This window comes from Pristiophorus japonicus, chromosome 2 (genome assembly GCF_044704955.1).
Source record: "Pristiophorus japonicus isolate sPriJap1 chromosome 2, sPriJap1.hap1, whole genome shotgun sequence".
NCBI lineage: Eukaryota > Metazoa > Chordata > Chondrichthyes > Pristiophoridae > Pristiophorus > Pristiophorus japonicus.
Window position 1 is genome coordinate 362,436,513 of NC_091978.1, and position 15,509 is coordinate 362,452,021.

The following is a 15,509-nucleotide window of genomic DNA, read 5'->3' on the forward strand; positions in this document are numbered from 1 at the left end:
ATAAACGAGTCCTTTTCAGAATGGCAGGCAGTGACTAGTGGATTGCCGTAGGACTCAGTGCTGGGACCCCAGCTCTTTACAATATACATTAATGATTTGGATGAAGGAATAGAGTGTAATATCTCCAAGTTTGCGGATGACACTAAACTGGGTGGCAGTGTGATCTGTGAGGAGGACGCTAAGAGGCTGTAGGGTAACTTGGACAGGTTAGGTGAGTGGGCAAATGCATGGCAGATGCAGTATAATGTGGATAAATGTGAGGTTATCCATTTTGGGGGCAAAAACACGAAGGCAGAATATTATCTGAATGATGGCAGACTAGGAAAAGGGGAGGTGCAACGAGACCTGGGTGTCATGGTTCATCAGTCACTGAAAGTGGGCACGCAGGTACAGCAGGCGGTAAAGAAGGCAAATGGTATGTTGGCCTTCATAGCTAGGGGATTTGAATATAGAAGCAGGGAGGTCTTACTGCAGTTGTACAGGGCCTTAGTGAGGCCTCACCTGGAATATTGTGTTCTGTTTTAGTCTGCTAGTCTGAGGAAGGACGTTCTTGCTATTGAGGGGGTGCAGCGAAGGTTCACCAGACTGATTCCCGGGATGGCGGGACTGACCTATCAAGAAAGACTGGATCAACTGGGCTTGTATTCACTGGAGTTCAGAAGAATGAGAGGGGACCTCATAGAAACGTTTAAAATTCTGACGGGACTGGACAGGTCAGATGCGGGAAGAATGTTCCCGATTTTGGGGAAGTCCAGAACCAGGGGACATAGTCTTAGGATAAGGGGTAGGCCATTTAGGACTGAGATGAGGAGAAACTTCTTCACTCAGAGAGTTGTGAACCTGTGGAATTCCCTGCCGCAGAGAGTTGTTGATGCCAGTTCACTGGATATATTCAAGAGAGAGTTAGATATGGCTCTTACGGTTAAGGGGATCAAGGGGTATGGAGAGAAAGCAGGAAAGAGGTACTGAAGGAATGATCAGCCATGATCTTATTGAATGGCGGTGCAGGCTCGAAGGGCTGAATGGCCTACTCCTGCACCTATTTTTCTATGTTTCTAAAAGGTGCTATATAAATGCAAGTCTTTATTATTGCAAGTTCTTTCCCCATACTCCAAATATTTATTTTTCAATTGTATCTCCAATTGCCTTTTGAAAGTTATTATTGAATCTGCTTGCACCACCCTGTCTGGCAGTGCATTCCACAACAGAACCACTCGCAGCGTAAAAAAATTCTCATCTCCTCTCTGGTGCCTTTGCCCATTATCGTAAATCTTTGCACTCTGGTTACTGACCGACCTCGCCAGTAGAAACACTGTCCCCTTATTCACTCTATCAAAGCCCCTCATAATTTTGAACACCTCCATTAAATGTACCATTCCTTCTCTGCTCTGAGGAAAAGAATCCCACTTCTCGCACCTCTCCAGTTGATGAACTCTGGGCCCCTCGTCACATTGTTGAGAAAGAAATCAAACAGAGAGAGTCCAGGAATTGGGAATTTCCGTTAACTGTATAAGTTTTTTACCCCCTTATTTTATTTGACATATATTTAAGCCCGTTAATTGGTTGATGAAAAGCGCTTTAGTGGCAAACAGGAGCCACCATACGGCCCCGTTAAACAGATTTTCTTGAATAAAGGCTGACGTTTATTCACCATCGCAGTGAGAATATTGAAATATTCCTTTTGGAGAATTGCACAGCATGATCTCACCTCATGGCTCCTCTCCGCACCACCATGTAAACACATTGCTTCATGGTCCCTGCACTGCCAACTGGCACAGTGTTCAGATCACCCGATAATTTTCCCGGATCCCTCCTAATCCCAATTTAATTGTTTTTTTTTCTCTGTGAAATGATTAATTTTCAACTTGATTGGCCTGTCATGTCATTTCTACTGTAAACACCATGTCACAGAGGGGAAAAAAAGTGTGCAAATATCGTTTGCAAAGTAATGGGGAAAATAGTACATTGCTTTCATTTTATGCAGCCTTTCTTTGTTCCACCTGTATGTGTCAGCCACGGCTCAATTATTGGCACTCTCGCCTCTGAGTCAGAAGGTTGCGGGTTCAAGTCCCACTCCAGAGACTATGAGCACAACAATCTACACTGACACTCCCAGGGAGTGCTGCACTGTCGGAAGAGTCGTCTTTCAGATGAGGCGTTAAACCGAAGCCCCGTCTGCCCTCTCAGGTGGGCGTTAAATATCCCATGGCACTATTTCAAAGAAGAGCAGGGGAGTTATCCCCGTCTCCTGGCCAATATTTCTCCCTCAATCAACATCACTGATTATCTGGGTCATTATCATTTGTGGGAGCTTGCTGTGCAGAAATTGGTTACCGTGTTTCCCACATTCCCACAGTGACTACATCAAAAGTACTTCATTGGCTGTAAAGTGCTTTGGGATGTCTGAAGGTTATGTAAGGCACTCTATAAATGCAAGTCTGTCTTTTTTAAATAACCTTCCTTGCCTATTTTCGGTCAATTTGAAAACTTCAGAACAGGCCGAAAGCAATTTCTGTGCATAAAACTCATTTCAAGTCCATCAGTAAATGCACTGCTGCAATTCATGTTGTAGTTAGTAAGATTGTCATCGCCCTGTGTAAGGAAATTTAAGGGCCATAAGTGATAAACAGGTGTTGGCACTTAAATCGCCATTGGCAATTTTTGCCTTATAGGCTTCCCGTTCCTTGAGCTTTTCTCATCCATGCCTTTGTTACCTCCAGCTTCGAATATTTCAATGCTCTCCTGTTCGGCCTCCCATCTTCCACCCTCCATAAACGTGAGCTCATCCAAAACTCTGATGCCTGTATCCTAACCCCCACTCAAGTCCCTTTCATTCATGGGCTCGTTGACCTCATCATTATCATCATAGGCGGTCCCTCGAGCGAGCATGAATTGCTTCCACATGAGTTCACAGATGTTTCAATGAAGGACCCAATGTTCCAGTCCTGAACTCCAATTGAGCGGGTGCATTTTTTTAACGTGTGGTGACCGTTGCACATCAACTACCACACGGGCTTGACAGAGCTAGGCCTTTATCCAGTGGCAAGGGTTGAACCAGGACGACTGGAGACCAGCTCTGCTGCACTGACCTAGTGAGCGCACATATCGCAGTGTGGGCTGGCCCGGGCTGCCCCGAGCCCTCGGCTCTTCTGGGCCCCCTACCCTCATTCGCCACACCTCCATCACAAACATTCGCCGCACCTCCACCAGGATCTCTCGCCGCTACTCCGTCACAAACATTAGCCGCACTTCCACCACGATCTCCTGCCGCACCTCCACACCAAACATTCCCCGAACCTCCGTCACAATCACGCACCAAATCTCAACCTCTCTCTATTGTGAGCTACATCGTTGACCTACATTGGCACCTGGTCCACCAAAGCCTTGATTTAAATCATCTCATCCTCGCGTTGAAATCCCTCCCTGTCTCCATAATCCCCTCCAGCCCTACAACCCTCCGAGATCTCTGCGTTCCTCTAACTCTGGCCTCTTCAGCATCCTCCACATCTTCTTCCTGTAATGAATTGACCTGTTCTCCTCAAATGTGCTGGGGTGAGAGGGTGTCTTTAGTGGGATTTTTTTAATACAGATATAAGGGGAGATTTTCTTGCTCTGCGACTGTGTGTATTGAACCATTGAGTGGATCAGAATGCACCCTTGTCAAGGAACATGCTTGACTTTCTTCCCCTGGCAATCTAGTGCATCCAGGTGCAGACCCAAACAATCTCCCCTGTGTTTCTTTACTCTGATTTATTCCCCGTATGCTGATAGGGTTCGATGAAATAAGAAAGACTTATCTTTATACAGCACCTTTCATGACAGCCAATGAAGTACTTTTGAAGTGTAGTCACTGTTGCAATGTAGGAAACGCGGCAGGCAATTTGCGCACAGCAAGCTCCCACAAACAGCACTGTGATCGTGACCAGATAATCTGCTTTTAATATATTGATTGAGGGACAAATATTGGCCAGGACACCGGAGATAACGCCCCTGCTCTTCTTCGAAATAGTGCCATGGGATCTTTTACGTCCACCTGAGAGGGCAGACGGGGCCTCGGTTTAATGTCTCATCTGAAAGATGGCACCTCCGACAGTGCAGCGCTCCCTCAGCACTGCACGGGGAATGTCAGCCTAGATTTATGTGCTCAAGTACCCTGGAATGGAATTTGAACACCAAGGATGGGAGCGAGGAGAATGGATGGAGCAGCAAGTTATTTTATAATCTGGCACTAGACGTGTCACAGCAACACCTTGTCCGAATATGTGAAACAAATGATGTAAAACACGCATTCAAGGCTGGTAGCAGACCCAGTCCTGGCACTGTGTGACTGATGTGGCTCTCTCGGCGTCCATTCTTGTACATGAATCAAGCAAATGCATTCCATTGTTGTCGATTTGAGTCGCTGGCATTCAGCTGTCCATCATCTCCAAAGGCGAAATCGGCTGCAAAAAGCGGCTCACGTCTCCTGTGTAATTGGTGTAATCTCGTGTCGTTGTACAGGGCCTGAAATCCAGAGCAGTATCCATTTCTGCGCACTCCGAACTGTCGGAGGTACAAAGTGATGCCCGAGCAAGAAGCGTCGTCTCAGTGATTGTTCTCATTAACATAGATTGATTGGGTGCATATTATAAATACAGAAAAAAATAATCCTTACAGTGTTTCTCAAACCTAATGTCTTGCTACAATGGTTCTGAATGAACGATATGCAGAGATTATCTCCAGCCCACTTAGTTTTCGCAACAACTCCCCTTCTCACATTGATGTGTGCAGGAGCGCAGGAAGCAGTGTAGAAATGTAGTCAGTAATGTAGCCTCGATGGGAAGGTGAGTGCAGACGTTGTGGGGGGGTGGGGCGGGGGGGGCAGCAAATCGCCAGGTCCCGGGACGCGGATCATTCACGCTCATCAACATCAAATCACAACAGGGATTTACAGCAGTTCGGGGAGGGTTTGAGAGAGGAGTTTAAATCATGGAGAGTCCGAGAGGAAATCAGGAGGCCGTGTTTGCCGGGCTGAAGACTCGGGGAGCTGAGGACGCAGATTGGGAAAGAAGCAAGAGGAGAAACCTCTCCCAGTGAGAAGGCTGGGATCGGGAATTCTCGGCCTGAAAGGGCAGCGGTGGAAACAGATTCTGTTATGTTTAGAATAACTCCACAAGACTGAGCTTAAACTGATGTGAACCTTAGTCCCTTTAATAAAACTCCAGAGTGCCAAAGCAGCATGGCAGACAACCTTTTATACTCCTTTGCATGAGGCGTGCAGGTGACCCCTGGGCCTCCAACAGGTGCGCCCTCTGGTGGCAATTCTTACATAGCAGATTTAACAGCAATTTTCAAAAGGAAATTGGATTAATACTGCATGGGAAAAAAAATAGAGAGAGAATGTTTCCACTTGTGGGGAAGAACATAACTAGAAGCCATCAATACAAGATAGTCACCAAGAAACCCAATAGGGAATTCAAAGAAACTTCTTTACCCAGAGATTGATGAGAATGTGGAACAGGCTACCACAGGGGGTGGTTGATGCGAATCGTATTGATGCATTTAAGGGGAGGCTAGACAAGCATATGAGGGAGAAGGGAATAAAGGGTTATGCGGATAGAATTAAATGAGGAAAGACGGGAGGAGGCTCGAGTGGAGCATAAATGCCGGCATGGACTGGTTGGGCTGAATGGCCTGATTCTGTGCTGTATTTACTATGTAGTCCTTTCCAAGCTCCAACAAATCAACCTCAAGATCATCACGTTTAGTCAAAGCTCCTCCACGGCATTTCCCCAACTCTACCAAAGGAAGATTCCCCCGCACCCCTCACACCCGCACCCCCCACAGAGTCTGTGACTTTTGAATGGGGACGTTCTTCAGTCAAAGTCTGAGGTGGATGCACACGTTTGCATTTACAGCGGCCACTTTAAAGGATGTTGACTGACAAACTTGAGTCATTCTCAGTTCCCAGGTTACATTTAGTTTGCTGAGCAGAATTTGTATTTGCACATTCAAAGGATTTGGATGTACTGCAGATGTCGTACTATTTATTTATAGCTGTTTATTTACATCCTGTGAGCTCAGATTTATTTAGATATACAGGTATTCCGTTACTCCTTCAAAATCTGCACTGATCCACGTATTTGATTTGAATTCTGGGCAGAGAATTGGCAGGTGCTGCAATTTCCAACTGATGGTTCCACCGGCTTATTTTCATAACCATTTCTCGTTCCCTCAACATAGGGTTTGATCTCAAATCATCCTCCCCTCCCACCGCCCATCCAATCTCTTTCCCTGTCAGTATTGCTCACGCTTGAAAGTCAGGGACGCTGGCGCTGAAAACCAAGGCTACTTCAAGTTGATTGAGGGACAGAGCCATAAATATTTAAATAGTCTCCGGGGGAGAAATTCGCATCGTTTCCGCCTCCGATTTCTCGCGCGGGGGACTGCGAGCGCCTCCCATCGAATTCCCTGGGAGTTAGCGGAGGTGCAAACGGACAGCGCCCCCGCTTCTGCTGGTAGCCCCCGGGGGCTGCTGCGCCGGCGATGATGACATCATTGGCGTGCGCAGCGATCCGTTTTCGCCCCAGAGCAGAAATTCGGTAGTAACCCGTGCATGAAACACGAAACATTAGTGTGCAGGTACGGCAAGTAATCAGGAAGGCAAATGGAATGTTGGCCTTTATTGCAAGGCGGATGGAGGATAAAAGCAGAGACGTCCTGCTACAACTGTACAGGGCATTGCTGAGGCCACACCTGGAGTACTGCGTGCAGTTTTGTTCTTCGTATTTAAGGAAGGATGTACTTGCATTGGAGGATGTTCAGAGAAGGTTCACTCGGTTGATTCCTGAGATGAGGGGGTTGACTTATGAGGATAGGTTGAGTAGGTTGGGCCTATACTCATTGGAGTTCAGACGAATGAGAGGTGACCTTATTGAAACTTATAAGATAATGAGGGGGCTCGACAAGGTGGATGCAGAGAGGATATTTCCACTCATAGGGGAAACTAAAACGAGGGGACATAGTCTCAGAATAAGGGGCCGCCCATTTAAAACTGAGATGAGGAAGAATTTCTTCTCTGAGGGTTGTAACTCTGTGGAATTCTCTGCCCCGGAGAGCTGTGGAGGCTGGGTCATTGACTATATTTAAGGTGGAGATAGACAGATTTTTGAACGATTAAGGAGTAAAGGGTTATGGGGAGCGGGCAGGGAAGTGGAGCTGAGTCCATGATCAGATCAGCCATGATATTGAATGGTGGAGCAGGCTTGTGGGGCCGTATGGCCGACTCCTGCTCCTATTTGTTATGGTCTTATGGATCGCAAACCGGGCCACTCTCCACTCCTGGGGCGAAAATTAAAGGGGAGGTGCGTGTCGCCATTTTTTTTTCAATGGCCGACCTACCGGCTGCGGCCTTGCGTTGGCGGTTTTGCGGGGTCCGTGCCGCCATGTTACAACCTGGCACTTCGCTCCTGTGCCACGGTACCCCGCTCCCCGGTGCAGAGATGGTGGCCCCTTGCTCCATTTCAGTGCTCGCACCGTGCCCTCCCCTTTAACGAAAGGGAGGGTCCTCTGCTCCTCTGCCAGTGCCATGCGGCTTTCCGTGTGGCGCTGGAAAATTCCTACGCTTACCGCCCCGTCCCGCCCCGAGAGGAAGGGAAGTACCCGACATTGCGCTCCGCTTCCTCTCGGGGCTGGTAACCCCAATTTCGCGCCGTGCCCAGGAAAGCCTGCCTCGCTTCAGTTCCCGTCCCCAAACAGGGCGTTACTAAACTCCGGCCTCTCGATCTCCATTATTTTTTGCATGATCGTAATAAATGTAATTAATTGTGAAGTTTTCCATGTTCTCATGTTATTTTTAATCATCTCTTTGCAATACAGTTATAAAAATGAAGCACGCCTTTATTTAATCTCTGTCTGCCTTCGAACCTCATTTGTGTGACGTCTTCCAGTGTAATTACTGGAGTGTGGTGACTTTTTTTTGACATAAATAAATAAATCCACCTAAAGTTTGATAGTCCAGTGTGGGGTATAGCCAGCTTCCACCCTCCATAAAGATGAGCTCATCCAAAACGCGGCTGCCCGTGTCCTAACTTGCACCAAGTCCCGCTCACCCGTCACCCCTGTGCTCGCTGAACTACATTGCCTCCTGGTTAAGCAATGCCTCGATTTCAAAATTCTCATCCTTCTTTTCAACCTCCATGACTTCGCCCCTCCCTACCTCTGTAATCTCCTTCTGGCCTCCTGCGCAACCCTGAGTCGAATCGCCCGACCATTGGTGGTCGTGCCTTCAGCTGCCTGGGCCCTAAGCTCTGGAATTCCCTCCCGAAACCTCTCTGCCTCTCTCCCCTCCTTTAAGATGCCCCTTAAAGCATACCTATTCTCTCTGTCCTACTAGGTCCTATGTGGCTCGGTGTCTAATTTTGTTTGGTAACCGCTACTGTGGGGCGACTTGGGATGTCACTTCCTACTTTCAGTCTGCGAGAACCCGGTTTTATGCCAGGCAGCAGGATGTACAACTGGCCCCAAGGATACTGATTCTGCCGCACTGACTTGTTTCTCAGACTATTCTAGCAGGTGACGTCCCAGAGAGTGTTATCATCTTGTCCAGATATCGAGGTCAATTTGTAGTGGAGCCCAGGGATTAAAGGGGAGGGCCATTGTGCATTCTGCTCAGCCTCTGATAGCCCTTATAGGTACTGTAATTACTGCAATTAATTTGGGTCACCAGGGCAGCGGAACCGGGCCAGTAGCCCAGCACACAAGATGGAGTGGCGGGCTGCACGATGGTGGCCTAGACCACGCTACAGCCACCACGGTTGAGCCGCCCCGAGAATTGGCCGACAAATCAAAGATGGCGGCCTTTGGCGTTGGCGCGCTCCCCTTTAAAGACCGCCCTGAGAGCGGATGTCGGCCAGCTTGGTGACCCGCGAAGCTGCCGTTGGCATCCGTTCATGCCAGCCTTTGTGGCCTGCGGGGCGTTAAGGGGTTGGCATGGGACAGTGAGAGGTCACCGCGCACAGCGATGACATAATTGGAAGTTGCCCAGCGGCCCGGGGCGGTAACCATGGGGCGCGACCCTGCTGCCTCCGCAAACTACTGGGCAATTTCCCGGGAGGGCCACCCTCCCCCAGGCGAAATCTATCTTGCGCCCCCTGGCGGTGCTAATGGGGCTATAAAAAGGAGTAATTTTGCCCCTCTTGTCTTTCGAACAAGCTTACATTGTACTTGGACTTAGGTTATTCAGCAGTAAAAGAAAGGTCAATAATTGCAGTAATACAGTACCTATTTGATTTAGTTAGCTTCTTGAGTACAAAAAAAAATTTGCTCATGACTGCTGCTCTGAACTATTATAGAAACATTATTCATAGTTAGTGGTTCCGTTCTATTTCTCCAAAGAAACTATCTAGTCCAATTATCTGTCTTTGAAGGCTTCGGTCAGACTGCCATACTTAAACACGACATCGTCAATAAACACCTTTTTTAAGGTGACTGGGACATAGCAGATTTAAATAACTTTTATTAAAAAGCTTCCACTGCAACATGTTTTTTGGCAAATCCTACAAGATGTTTGTATCCTGTATGTGAATTGAGTGACTTGTCCTCTCTTCTTCATACAGCAGTCTGAGGCGAATCGGCGAATTCTGTCACAACTATGCCAAATTAAGTCGGGAGAAGATTTCTGCGAATGAAGCTAGTTTATAAATCCTCATTTTTCAATTCCTGAGCTGTGACAAAATCGGGAAAGAAAAAACAAGTTGAAGCTTTCAACACCAATTAAAATTAAATTCTGTTTTTTTTTTCAAACCTAGATTGTGTAGCTCTGGCCATTCATTGGGACTAGTTCCTAGTTTTGAGCCATTTGGTCAAGAGGATATGTTGATAGGGTGAGATGAAGTAAGATTGGAGGAGTCTTGCCTGGAGCTTAAACACCAGCATAAACCTGTTGGGCTGAATGGCCTGCTTCTGTGCTGTACATTCTACGTAAATACTACACACAAATGCTTCATTTTTGTTAGGTTGTTAAAGTCTCAAAGAAAATATCGGCGGCATGAAGAACACTTGTGCTTTATATTGATCCTTTTGTGACCTTACAAGAGGTTCAATTTTCCCCAAAGCTGTTTTTTGGCGTACTTGAAGAGTTAGGCCCGTATTTTGGGGGCCAAAGTACGCTAAAAAAAAATCATTTAAGTTTCCCCGTTTGAATTCTTCATTTTGGCGCCGCCTAGCCTGTCGTCTAGTTTTGGGGGTGGAGCCCAAGATCTGCGCCAAAAAGATCGGGTTGCCACGGTAACCAGGGACACAATGCGGGCTGAGGCTGGAAAGTGAAACATACAGCAACCTGCACAACACATTACACATTGCAGCAACTTACCTCCATTAAATTATTAAAGTGTAATGACAAAAGTCTATCTCTCTTCCCCCCCACTCCCCCCCCATCCCGATGTGCCGGTCCCTGCTCATATGCCAGGCCAAATGGCCTCCCCTCTCCTGATCCCCGCTCCTATCCCAGGCCGAATGGCCTCCCCTCTCCCGATCCTCGCTCCTATCCCAGGCTGAATGGCCTCCTCCCTCCCAGTCCCCGCTCCTATCCCAGGCTGAATGGCCTCCCCTCTCCCAATCCCCGCTCCTATCCCAGGCCAAATGGCCGCCCGGTCCCGGCCCCCGCACCTATCCCAGGCTGAACGGCCTCCTCCCTCCCGGTCCCCGCTCCTAACTATGCCCGAAAGGCTTCCCCCTCACCCTCCCCTCTCTCCCACTCTCTCTCACCTCTCCTGCTGCTGTTGCCTGGGCCCTGAAACTGCATCTGCTGTGCTGATTTACTTAGCTACACCCATTTTCTTAACTCACCAGAAGGTTTTTCCACAGAGGCCACATACGCCGGCCTAAGAAGAATTGGAGTAACTCTCAGCTGGCCAAACTTGCCTAACTGGACAGAATTGGCACGGGTGTCAGGTTACAGCCCCCCCCTTGACACAAAAAAAACTAACCTAAAAAAATCGTAACTAACTGAGTTACGCTGGCACACATTTTTCACCTGAGGCCAAAAAAAAATTGCAAATCACTGGGGAAAATTGAGCCCAAGGTATTTGGCTCTTGCAAATTGCTTGTGTCGTCGCACTATTTTGTTTCTGATCCAGTGTTCACCTACATTCAAGAAGCATGGAGCAGGTTTCTATTTGAGGCTTTGCTTCGTGTATGCTGTGCCATCTCTCTGTGCCAGCTGTGGCTCAGTGGGCAACACTCTCGCCTCCGAGTCGGGAGGTTGTGGGTTTAAGTCCCACTGCAGGGACTTGAGCACAATAAAAAATCGAGGCTGACACTCCCAGTGCAGTGCTGAGGGAGTGCTGCACTGTCGGAGATGCCGCCTTTTGTCTGCTCCCTCAAGTGGATATGAAAGATCCCACGGCACTATTTCGAAGAAGAGCAAGGGGGGAGTTATCCCTGGTGTCCTGGGGCCAATATCTATCCCTCAATCAACATAACAAAAAAAGATTGTCTGGTCATTATCACATTGCTGTTTGTGGGAGCTTGCTGTGCGCAAATTGGCTGCTGCGTTTCATACATTACAACAGTGACAACACTGCAAAAGTACTTCATTGGCTGTAAAGTGCTTTGAGATATCTGGAGGTCGAGAAAGGTGCTATATAAATGTATTTCCCTCTCCTCTCCTCTCCTCTCCTTCTCTGTAACGAGTCTATGTAAAACTGATGGATGCTTCTAAGTGCCATCAGGGAAATACTGATTGGTATCCAAGATCATCTTCAGTGCACTCATGTGCTAGAAAAGCTTAGGTAGATTTTGTTTGGAACATGTAAGTGCTAATGGTGCAATGGTTTCACTTTTAGTAATGATAAAATGTTGCAGGTAATGATGCACTTTATCCAACCCTGGGAGCACTCTCTTAGAGCAAGCAAACACACATCTTAGCACAGCTTCCATTCAATTCAGAGCAAATAATGCCGCAGTCAATGTTCTCATCCTCCCGAACAGTTTCCTTGGCTAGCCTCAGAAATATTGTACGGACACAAAAAGGGTGATTTTAATCCTTCTTGCCCGGCAGAAACTGGGCCGGTGGGCAGTTAAAATAAGAACAGAAGAAATAGGAGCCAGGAGTGGGCCATCTGGCCCCTCGAGCCTGCTCCGCCATTCAATAAGATCATGGCTGATCTGATCATGGACTCAGCTCCACTTCCCTGCCTGCTCCCCATAACCCTTTACCATCTTTTGTGGTGTATCGATGTTTTTCGGCTTTTTCGAAGTTTTTCAGGACGTTTAGAGGTTTTACTGTGTTTTACAGTGTTTTACGCTTTTTCTGAGGTTTTCGTTGTTTTTGGAGCTTTTCGGCTTTTTCGGTTTTTCCTGGGGCAGAGAATTCCACAGATTTACAACCCTGTGAGAGAAGAAATTTCTCCTCGTCTCAGTTTTAAATGGGTGGCCCCTTATTCTGAGACTATGTCCCCTAGTTTTAGTTTCCCCTACGAGTGGAAATATCCTCTCTGCATCCACCTTGTCGAGCCCCCTCATTATCTTATAAGTTTCAATAAGGTCACCTCTCATTCTTCTGAACTCCAATGAGTATAGGCCCAACCTACTCAACCTATCCTCATAAGTCAACCCCCTCATCTCAGGAATCAACCGAGTGAACCTTCTCTGAACATCTTCCAATGCAAGTACATCCTTCCTTAAATACGAAGAACAAAACTGCACGCAGTACTCCAGGTGTGGCCTCAGCAATGCCCAATACAGTTGTAGCAGAACTTCTCTGCTTTTATACTCTATCCCCCTTGCAATAAAGGCCAATATTCCATTTGCCTTCCTGATTACTTGCTGTACCTGCATACTAACTTTTTGTGTTTCATGCACAAGGACCCCCAGGTCTCTCTGTACTGCAGCACTTTACAATTTTTCTCCATTTAAATTATAATTTGCTTTTCTATTATTTCTGCCAAAGTGGATAACCTCACATTTTCCCACATTGTAGACCCATCTGCCAAATTTTTGCCCACTCACTTAGTCTGTCTATATCCCTTTGCAGATTTTTTTGTGTCCTCCTCACAATTTGCTTTCCCACCAATCTTTGTATCATCAGCAAACTTGGCCCTGTAATGTATGCACCTGTGAGTATTTGTAGAGCTGTTGAATTGGGAGTGGCTTAGCCAGTTGTGTGATATTCACAAGATTCAATAAAACCCCAACCAGTTGGGTTCGAGGGGGATCCACGATGAGGCTGATGGTTGTGAGCCTGGTGGATGAACTGGTAATGTGCAGTGTGATTGTTAAACCTTTGCTAATAAACCAACTAGTTCTTTATAGCAGTGTGTTGTTATGAATTCTTACGCAAAAAATAAATGTAGCAAATACAATACAGGCCCCATGGGTCACAACCTGCCGAGGTAACGCTCTCCTGCCGCAGGTTCTGAATTTACTCTTGAGTGGGTGAGAGGAACACTCATGGGGTCCTTCTTTACATATGCAGATCGGGCTCTGAGGATGACTGCTATTTTAACCAGAAGCCTGCGCGTGGAAGCAAAACTAGTGGGAAGAAAAGTCAGGGCCAGACAAGGTCTTTTTACTCTTACCTTGCACTGCCAGAATGCCTAGGAATCTTTCTCCAGGCCCCACAAGGAAAGTTGAGGATGTCCCTGCCCCAGCCATCCCTCACCCACCTGCCACGCTTGTGATGCCCTCCTAAATCCCCTCCCAGCCATCTGCCCGAGTGCCAGGGCCTGTTCCTTATGCCTCCTCCCACTGCACTCCCACCGGCTGGCCAACCACCACCTCCTGTCAGGTTTGGGGGTGGGGGGACGGAGTGGGACCTATTCAGGTGAGGCTTGGGAGTTAAAGTCCCCTGGGCCTTTGCTGTTGAGGTCGCGATGGGTTTGCGGCCTGCCCTCACCGCTCCCACCCCTCCCCCCCCCCCCGCCCCACCGCCCGACACCCACCCCAAGTTCCAATCAGGGCTAAACTGTTTCCTTTTTGTTTGACCTTGAGGAAAGAAAGTAATTGAAGAAAGTTTAGAAACACTAACTGCACCCAACAGGATTTTGATTCTATGTTGGAAAAAGAGGCCATGCTAGTTTGCTGTAGTTCCCAGGAAAGTTCAGTTCAGCAAAGCCTATCTGGACACCACCCATCCAATAACTTGTCTTCGAAACCTCCGTGAGAAGTAAGGCTGAAATCCTGCATGGTTGCATCAATTCTAAATGTCCTCTCTTTTCCTTTCCTTTTTAGGACCTGAAAGACGAACGCTCACTTCTTAGGCTTCAGTTGAAGGAGAAAGACGAACTGATCTCACAACTTCGAGAAGAACTTGTAAGTAGAAGATGTGCAGTGTATTTCAAAAACTTGTGCCGTCTGACAAAAGAATTTGCAAAGAATTACATTCATGTCAGAAACACGGCTGTCTTTCGGACTGCCTCATCGATTAATGTGTTATTTCTGAATGTAGAGGTTCCATTTCTTTGAAGCTCTTGAAACCGGCCAAATTGTCTAAACTGAGCCGTTTGTTTCATGGAATTTTCTTGACAGCGCTGATCCGACATTAAAAAGTGAATGTGTTAACCGGTTGGCCTGAAAGAGCAGCAATCACTTTTATTTGTCTCTTCCTCTTCCTCGACTCTCGGTGAGCAGAGGTAGTGAGCGTTGGCAGGTTATTGAACCAAGAGAGATGTCACGGCCGAGCCAGTCTGGCCTTAACACACAGGCGCGGATTAACCATGGGACGGATTAACCCTGGGGCAGATGGGGCTGCAGCCCCACACCCACCAAATAAAAGTAGGAAAAAAATATAAGGCCTCCCAAATAGGCTGAATAAAAAAAACAATAAGATTGGCTACTATTGAAACGGGAGTCATCATTGAGAAATTTACATATAGGAAGTCTCGCAATGTTATCTTGTAAAGTATCTACAGGATATATGCTTGCTTATACAGGCTAGATTCACTTGTTTACACCTATATGCAGAAGTACCTGCATATACTAATGTACCGATATACAGAAGTACCTATAAATGTACCGATATACAGAAGTACCTATATATACTAATGTACCGATATACAGAAGTACCTGTATAAACTAATGCACCTATATACACTAATGTACCTATGTACAGAAGTACCCATATAAACTAATGTACCTATATACACTAATGTACTAAAATACACTAATGTACCTATATACAGAAGTACCTATAATAAACTAATGTACCTATATACAGAAGTACCTATATACACTAATGTACCGATATACAGAACAGAATATGAACTAGCCTGCTTTATTTCACATGTTATTGAGATAAATTTGCATATATGTATAGGAATCTAGCATTACAATGTTACCAGAACCAGAATATATACCTACTTGATACAGAATATATGCATCATTGTTTGAATATACTGGCCTATGTTTTCATACTCAGAATCAGAATCAAATACGTAATGTAATGAACATGAACATACATAACTACAGGCCCATTGGGATCAGTTTGCCCCAGGCCCATCAGATCCTTAATCCAAACCCACTCATTTGTT

General features: G+C 46.7%; 1 protein-coding gene across 1 annotated transcript in view; it reads left to right on the forward strand.

The window, feature by feature from the left end:
* The window catches only part of ccser1 (coiled-coil serine-rich protein 1), a 1,720,263-nt gene that overhangs the window by 987,954 nt on the left and 716,800 nt on the right, over positions 1-15,509 (forward strand). Inside the window, exon 8 of the mRNA XM_070866097.1 lies at positions 14,212-14,292. Coding sequence (XP_070722198.1) covers positions 14,212-14,292 — 81 coding nt within the window. The remainder of the gene's footprint in view (positions 1-14,211; positions 14,293-15,509) is intronic.